At 33.9% G+C, this 8,477-nt stretch overlaps 1 protein-coding gene across 1 annotated transcript in view; it reads right to left on the bottom strand.

The window, feature by feature from the left end:
- LOC127864888 (uncharacterized) overlaps positions 1-5,069 on the bottom strand; it is a 22,504-nt gene extending 17,435 nt beyond the window's left edge. The window contains exons 1-8 of the mRNA XM_052404779.1: positions 5,013-5,069; positions 4,620-4,674; positions 4,136-4,218; positions 3,106-3,177; positions 2,524-2,611; positions 2,116-2,210; positions 1,678-1,746; positions 212-338 (exon numbers count right to left, since the gene is read on the bottom strand). Of these exons, the coding sequence (XP_052260739.1) occupies positions 212-338; positions 1,678-1,746; positions 2,116-2,210; positions 2,524-2,611; positions 3,106-3,177; positions 4,136-4,218; positions 4,620-4,674; positions 5,013-5,060 (637 nt within the window). The 5' untranslated portion in view covers positions 5,061-5,069. The remainder of the gene's footprint in view (positions 1-211; positions 339-1,677; positions 1,747-2,115; positions 2,211-2,523; positions 2,612-3,105; positions 3,178-4,135; positions 4,219-4,619; positions 4,675-5,012) is intronic.
- Positions 5,070-8,477: the final 3,408 nt, after the last annotated feature.

Below are 8,477 nucleotides of genomic sequence, written 5' to 3' on the forward strand. Positions count from 1 at the left end.
AATGCTTAGATGTTTAAAATAACCAATGTAAGCAAAACAAAAACCATAGTAGCCAGTTCGTGTTATGTCAATTGTTTTCTGAATTATCTGTCAACTTATATTAATAACACATGCAAAATATTTTTGCACGAATATAAAATATCAAATTTAACAACACACTTAACAAATGACTAACAATTTTCATTTATGAAATACGTGAAGAAGTACGTACTGCAATAACTGTTGCAAAGATCTTTATCGCAACATCGACGACAAGTGGTTTCCGTTATTGACCTCGTATCATCCGACACAGACCTGCCAATAATTGCTGCAACTTCCGTCTTGTGCTCTTCACAATACTTCAATATAGAATTAATTTAATTTAAACTCGCATTTGTATTGTTAGACATCTATGTCAATTACCAAATTTCATACTGAGCTTCATATGCATGCGCGTTTACTTCCTTCTTTAATACTCAAGCACGTCACATTGACGGGTTTAGCTTAATTCAGAGAAAACAAATATTTATCTTTTATCGGGCGCCTTTGTTCTCCTAAAATCTTTAGGAGTTGATATTTGTCAAGCAAAAAAATCCATTTATTACAAACAAAAATGTATATAACTTTAACCAGTTAATTATTCATTCTTAAAATGGAAAATGGTTTAACTATTTGTTTTAATTCAGCTTTATATGGTTTCGTTCTGTTCACTCATCCGACAACGTGTACACTTCGTTATGAATTATGGCAGTGTATGGAAATGCACGTTTGAACTCTATGGTTTCGGCTTATTACGTTAGCGTTCATGAAATAGACAATGGTTTTATAATTGTTCATTCTGTGATTATTTGCTTTTAGAAAGTTAGTATAGTGGTAGCCCTGAATTTATATTCATATGTCTCTCAAGCTTGTAAAATGCAGGAGTTTGAATAATCATTATTTACATCTGTGAGAATAAAAATAAGTTCATCGTGAACAGAAAGTTCCGCCATGTTTTCAAAACTGTGCAACACTTTCCATTTCCAATATACAGGTAATAACTTCAACACATATTTTTGTATTCAAAAGCGCCCAAAGGTTGTTGTCGAATCACCCAAAGTAATGAGTATAGATCCGTAGGAATGAAATCACGAGTTCAAAGATTTTCAGTCTTTATGAATGATTACTTTTTAAAAAGTGGACGTAAGAAATAGGAGCTCTCTTGTAAGGAAAACGTATCGAAAGAAACGGATTATGGCCAAAATGGTGATGTCTCAGTGGTAAATATTCCTAAGTTTGAAGAAACATTAGCTGCGGAATTATTATAAAAATATCTTTACATCGACTTTGCATAAATTAAGTATGCGTTCGTTATGTAAATTTGAAATATTGGCGACTGCTTATGAATCTTGTCGAACTAGTTGAGGAAATCAAAGATGCACCATGCTATGTTTCTAGCGTAGACTCATATGGTGCAATCAATTAAGACATTGATGCGACACATGCGTAGTACACTCTTATAGCTTACTACCTTTGTCCTTATTCAAACAAATAAGGCTTTATCGATCAGTTTATTAATGACATATTGCCTTTATCGATCAGTTTATTGATGACATATTTGCTGTGACGATGATCGTGCGATTCAGATTGCGTGATTTTAGCTAACATCGGCAACATAGAAAGCAGTGTTTATAATAATATGTGTTTCCATTAACTTACCGCCGATACAGCGCACTGAGACGTGTACACGGTGTCTCCAAACTCGCGTTCTGTGTCTATCGTGCATACCTAAAAAATAGGTAATATACACTATCAATAAATACGTTTTACACTTTACATGTGCCTTTGGTACGGTCGGAAATCAGTTACTTATGAACAAGATATTTTGTAGCTTTTTGCAACATAAGGCTGTTAAAAACATTCATCATCAGGCAATAGTAATTGCGCAATGCGTTATACAGTACTCGTGTAATAATCTTATCAGCTTCGCTGCATTTATAATGTAGATCATGACTTGGAAAAAGTCAGTAGCTTTTTGATTGAAGAACATTACAATAATCTTACTTGTATGGTATTTTATAATTTTGGTTCAGTAGTTTCAGTTTCGAGTAAACATTTTGAAGTTTGAACAGAACTAAATTTATATGAAAGGCGCACCTCGTGGCTTCCACAAAAGTCAATTTTATGACAGTTTCCTTCGGTGGTTTGAGATGAACAACTGTAGCATATTGGACCGCGATTGTGTGGATATCCTGTTTAAAACAAATAACTTAATTGCAAAGAGTAGTACATTTATGTTAATATGTGACATTTGACATATGTTCATATTAGACGTTTCTTTGCGTTTTTCTTGTACATTCATCATTTTCATAAGCGAAAAATCTAACAAATTCAAAGATGCAGAAATAAAAATAAATAGAATAAAACTAAACACATTAAATATTTGTGAACGCATATCTTCCTCATAGACGCTTTGTTTTGAGATATTTTACCATACGTCTACTTTATAAGCGACGCAATCTTTAGTTCACGCAAAATTCACTAAACGAATGCAAACCATCCTACCGGGTTGTCCACATCCAGCCGAGTTGCATAAGTCTGTATTGCAGCATTCGTCACACGCGTTGTTTCCATGAGAACGGTTCGAACACGCCTGCAGTGGCGACGTTATACGAAAGTTATGTTTGCGTTCGAATTACTTTTTAATGACGTAACCATTGACGTAAATTTGTTAAAATTAAACATAACCTTTTTTAGTGGTTATTATTTATCATTGCTCTTCCTTGTTTAGTTCAAATAACAATTATTACGAATATTTTTATCTTAAGCATGTTCAACGTTTAAACTTCCTATATATTCTTTAAAAGAACAAACGTTGTATTGTTTTGGAGGCGCCCATACAAAATATAATAAAATCACGTCAATAAACGACTGTTCAGATTTGTTTGTTAACGTAAAAATGCTTTATTCATTCCAAACAATCAAAAAGAATATGACATTTCAAAAACATTTTTTTTATTTAACAGAGCATTCGCAAGTAAGCTCGCCAAAGGCTCGCTAACAAGCAACATTCATGAACTTATTTTTTGGATACCACTTTTGTAACATATATGATTGAATTTACAAAACAAGTAGCTCTCGACCTACCGATGAGCGTATACACCCCAGGTCAAACAGCACATCCCCAAAGACGTTAGTTTTCTGGTGAATATGACAAACCTACAATACAAATATATATATATTATGCTAATCAGAATTCGTGTGTTTACTCGATGTTGACGCCATGTGATTTAGATGCATGCGCTATGTTGACTCGAAAAAAAGAGACAAAAAATATCATATTTGGTTCAGGACCTATCTATATGTGAATATGGGGGGATTAAGCCAAAACGGGCGTAGCAAGGAACTTAAATCCAGTTTTTTTACTTTATTCATTAGATGGGGAGAGTTATATATTTAGTAATGCAAACATTTTTTTAAATTTTCTTACTTCGTAATAATATACAAATAAATGCATTCATACATATACAATACGCTCACTGAGATAAGAAGTAGATTGATCAGGTGCACAGCTGTCAAAAAAATGAATGACGGACATCGTGATCGTCGCTAATGATTGATTATTGTTTGGTATTGTGATGTTGTTTAGAAATGAAACAATATGTGTATTTATGCGACAATACAATACATAGCACGACAATGCGACATTCAAATCTGTTTATATCGTGCGCCGTGTAGAACTAACCGGGTTCCGTATGCCATCACTTTAAATCCGGTTGTGAAATGATGAAGTAAACAAAAAATATTCAACCGACAGAACAATGCGTTGTATTTTCAAAACCATTGGAACGTGGTTGTTAGCTCCTATATTTGATCAATATGTGCAAAAATAATAAAACTATCAGCCGCCATCTGCGGAAATGGGCCTAATTGGTGTGCGTTCGGTTTCATCCCAGATAAGCATGAGCAGACCGCACAGGCTGATCAGGAACGAATATGTTTGGTTTGGTGGTTTTTACAAATAGGGAGAAGAAGTCCGTTTATAGCGAAAATCCAGTTAATTTGGAAAGTATCGTCCATGATCAGCATTTGCGGACTGCACAGGATTACCTGTGACGACACTTTACGAACATAAATTAAGCCCAGTTTATACAGAACGAGGCACAAATATAGTTACCTCTCCTAACTGGCAAGCCGTGACATATTTACAGTGACGAGGATTCTGGATGTCCGTGCAGTGCAGGCACGACAAACAGTTGACTACGAAATATGCGAAAAATGTATTATCATGAGGCATCATTTATACGTTCGATCGAAGAACGACATCATTATGAGAATTGAGACAGAGTGTGCGCACACAAGATCCACGTCTCTAGGCCTAAATTCTTACTCAAAAGTCGAGGCGAAATGTCAATATAGGTGATAAATTTGATAAGTGTCATTTTTCGCTTTAAATATTTTTTTAATAGTGTGTCCGTGTGAAAATGACACGTGGCTGTTAAATAAAAACTCACTCATACACGTTTAAGTATTCAGGCTCTGTAACGCAATAGTATTAAAACAAATATAAATTAAAACATCAACACTGGATTGCACAAGGACAGAATAACCTTCTATGGTCATATAAAAACCGTTAGTTTTATTTCTGATATATTACTTACCACAGCTAAAACTTGCTAAAGCGAAGAAAATGCCCCAAATCAGGAGCATGTTTGACTAAAACAAAATACAAAAACATTACCTAAACATTGCTTCTACCGTTATAATAAAATCACTAATGTAAACTTCAATCGATATAAAATATGCTTATGAACCTGAACATAAAAAACAACTTGTTTATAAAAAGACAGGATATATAAAAAGACAGTTGCTCAGCGACAGGGAAAAAAAAAGCTGACACTTTAGACCTTTTTTTGTAAACCGTTGTGTAAAGCCCTTTTAAATAGGCTAATATTCCAAATCAAAAAGAAAATTATGTTGAAACCTATATTTAATTTTTGTATTTGAATTAATGAGAAACACATTTATGTCAAACGAAATTAAAGCATTCTCACCGTTTTGTAAGACCATCGAACTTGTAGGGAATGCAACGCGTTGATCATAATGAGGAATTTAAAACGAATCCTTCTGTTATCTTATCTCTCCATCATTCGTCCGTTTAAAGCAAAAAGTGCTATTAGCTTGAGTTAAACTAATACTGATGTTGTCTTCTGGACCTCAAGAGAGTGTTATATGTCCTAATTAATAACGTGACAATAAGAAGGTGAGTTACAACACAAATTGTGATATACATGTACATTCAACACAACTGAAAATGTGCAGGTTATATGTGTAACGGGTCGCAGATCAGATTAAAGGAAGCAATTAATTTGTTATTACAAATTATTTCATACACCGTTCATAAACAATCCATCGAGATTTTATCTACGTGTCTAAATAATGTCAGGTTACGGAAGCGGGTCGGCACATTATGGCCATTAAGCGCATTGATACACCGTTTGCTCCTCACGAAACGAAGGATCGTCGTTATATTTCAAATGTGGGAGCTCATTCAACTGTTTGGTAATTAGAAGAATGACTATTATTTGCGTTATGTCAAATTTTCGTTGACACTCATAATTGTTGCAGCTGAAAGAGTATCAATGGCTTTGTAATTTGTTTGTAGTACATGTAATATTTAGTAGCTTTTGGAAATTGTTTTGGCTTTATTTTTTTAATGTAAAACCAATGGTATTTGGCCAATTTTAAACATTTTACTGTGCATGTGTTTCGTTTTCTTTCTTGTGTTATTCTGTCTTTTAATTAGCATAATCCTAGGATGATTCCGATTTCCAATTCCTTGGTCTTGAGACATGGGTGTGCGTAGGAATAGAAAGTATAACATTACACATTTGGCTAAAGGGTTGTCATGTGTGCGTCCGTCAATCATTCCATCTGTTCATTAGCCCATCTTTCTGTCCGTCTCTCTGCCCACTCATTTTTCAAATATTATGAATGCATCAGACATTTAAGGTTCAATCGGTTTTGGTTGGTTAAAATTGGGTGAATGGGCACACTAAAAGTTTAGATCATCTTTCAAACAACTATATTGTCACTAAAATATTGTCGTTAGGCAATGTAATTTGAATTGTTTCGGGTATTTCCACAAAAATAATGGTTTAACATACAGAAAACAACATAAATTAACCGATCTACATTAGTTATGCAGATTATCATTATTTTGACATGCTTAAAAAAGTGTTTCGGATTTAATTAAGTAATAAGAGAACGAAGCATATAACATATTCTTTCACACATTGGCCATTAGTCAGTAGACAAACATTATAGTAAAACATGCTATCAAACACGTTTCGATGTGTTTGCAATATATACAACAATAAAAATTAAACTTTTGATATGCTTTAAAATTACAGGCATGCAGTAAGAGGAACAAGATATCTATAAAAAGTTATAAAATATTTAAATAGACATGCGCTTTACGGTTAACGGGAAACAGTCAAAATACAAACGAAAGAAACAGCAACAAAAGGACAAACACATACAACAAAAAACAACGTTGTATATCTTGGTTCATTCAATTTCTATTCAGATAACCTTTTGGCGTGTGTTATGATGTAGTTAAAAAAATGATTATTCGTTTAGTAATATTTAACAAGTTACCCGAAGCGATTACGTATATCAGTATGTTTGTAATTATATTCAAAGTCATTACATGCGATCAAACTTGCACACTTACAACGAGATGATTACCGGGTATTGCAATTTAAGTAGTTATCATAGGGATGTGCTCATCGAAATGTTTAATGCTTTAACGCCATTTCTGATAAACTTTTATGGTACATATTCAAACATGTACATAAGAAAGAGTTATTTTGCGTTGAACACCAAAACTTAATCCGTTCCGTATCTTCCTACTAGTATAGAACCAGTTCGTGTTAACGCACACACAGACAAAATATTATTTCCTTCCTTCAATGAAAATACATTATCAATCTTTTTCGTTCCCTTGCTGTTAAAGTGATATTATGGGCATCTAACAGTATATGCTATGTTGATAGGTGTCTATCGCAACCCTTGTTTATTTTTGGTGTTTTCACTTAATTCATATATAGTTATATTTGTTAATGCAGCATCAACATACTAAAACAATATCCCGAAAATAGAAAAATAATGCATTTGAATATCAACCGTACTTTCGTTTTGACAACTGACGACAGAAATTAATCGATGTACGATGAGTCCAAATGTAGTTTTCATGCAGATTCGTTCATACAACACAAAGACACAATTTTGTTTTACGGATCATTTCGGCTTAGAGAACTGGGTGAGTCATGTAAAATATCGAGTAGCTCTATAATATATATATTTTTATAAACAACTGGTAGCAAGATAAGTTGTAGATAATTTGTCAGTTGCCACAATTTAACTAACTATTTTGACCTGTTAATTCTTTTCAGCTCAATTCAACAGTGAACAATGCCCATAATATCACTTTAAGTTGAATGATTATCTTGGAATTACATCCAGCGATCAACACATGACTTGACTCAGACACATGCACGTCGTAAGGGGTTTGAAGTTCCGGGTCAGAGAACGATGCCAATACTTGCCCAAACATGTTTAGGGTAAGGACCTGTTTTTGAGCCCAGTTGAGGACATACATTTTTTGATCAACGTTTACGATTTAGTCTACAGTCTAGCCTTCAAAAGCGACCCGTGCACTATTGCTTTACATGCGAAAAGGCTAAAAGTATAGATGTCGTAATATTAATTTGCAATAAATTCACATTTCTATAAAACTTAAAAAAAATATTTTAATGAAAATTCTCATTTCTTGAAGAAAGGCTAGAGACAAGAGACAGGGTGTTCACATTTAAAAAATAACAACAACAATCTGAAATTTATATAGCTCAAGCTTGTAATGCGTCTTTCTTGTTTTTTCTCTGATAGCTAAATGCAGTTTTACCTTATTGAAATTGTAAGTGTCTTCATACAACTTGTCCATAAGCGCACCCGTCAGAGTGTATCGGTATAATGCTGTTCTGAAAGTGATATATAGCTTACCCATATTGTGGCAGACTCCAGTACACGGGTGGTACAGTGTAACAGCGCTCGTTTTAACTGAATTTTCATCACTAGTCACGGCAAGAAAATTAATCTCATGAAAGTTTGTCCAGTCATATACGGCTGCAGCCAAGGAATCGTCTGAAATCTTGCAAACGGACACTGGAGATAATGACAAAACACATTGACTGATAACGCGGTAGTTTAAATCCAGCATCTTCACCTTCTTGTTTGAGTCATCGGCAATAATGATATTGCCATTTGGCATCTCGCAAATGCCCCGTATCATACATGCAGATTCACCGCTGAGTCTTACATTATATTGTTGTGTATGTGCTAACATAATGGCTGAACATGAATGGTTAGATACTATATTACCAAATGTTGTAATTGTTAACAGATATGTTTTAAGTGCTTTGTTTGGAGTAAATCATATTGTGGTACCCAAATTGATG

This window comes from Dreissena polymorpha, chromosome 1 (assembly GCF_020536995.1).
Source record: "Dreissena polymorpha isolate Duluth1 chromosome 1, UMN_Dpol_1.0, whole genome shotgun sequence".
NCBI lineage: Eukaryota > Metazoa > Mollusca > Bivalvia > Myida > Dreissenidae > Dreissena > Dreissena polymorpha.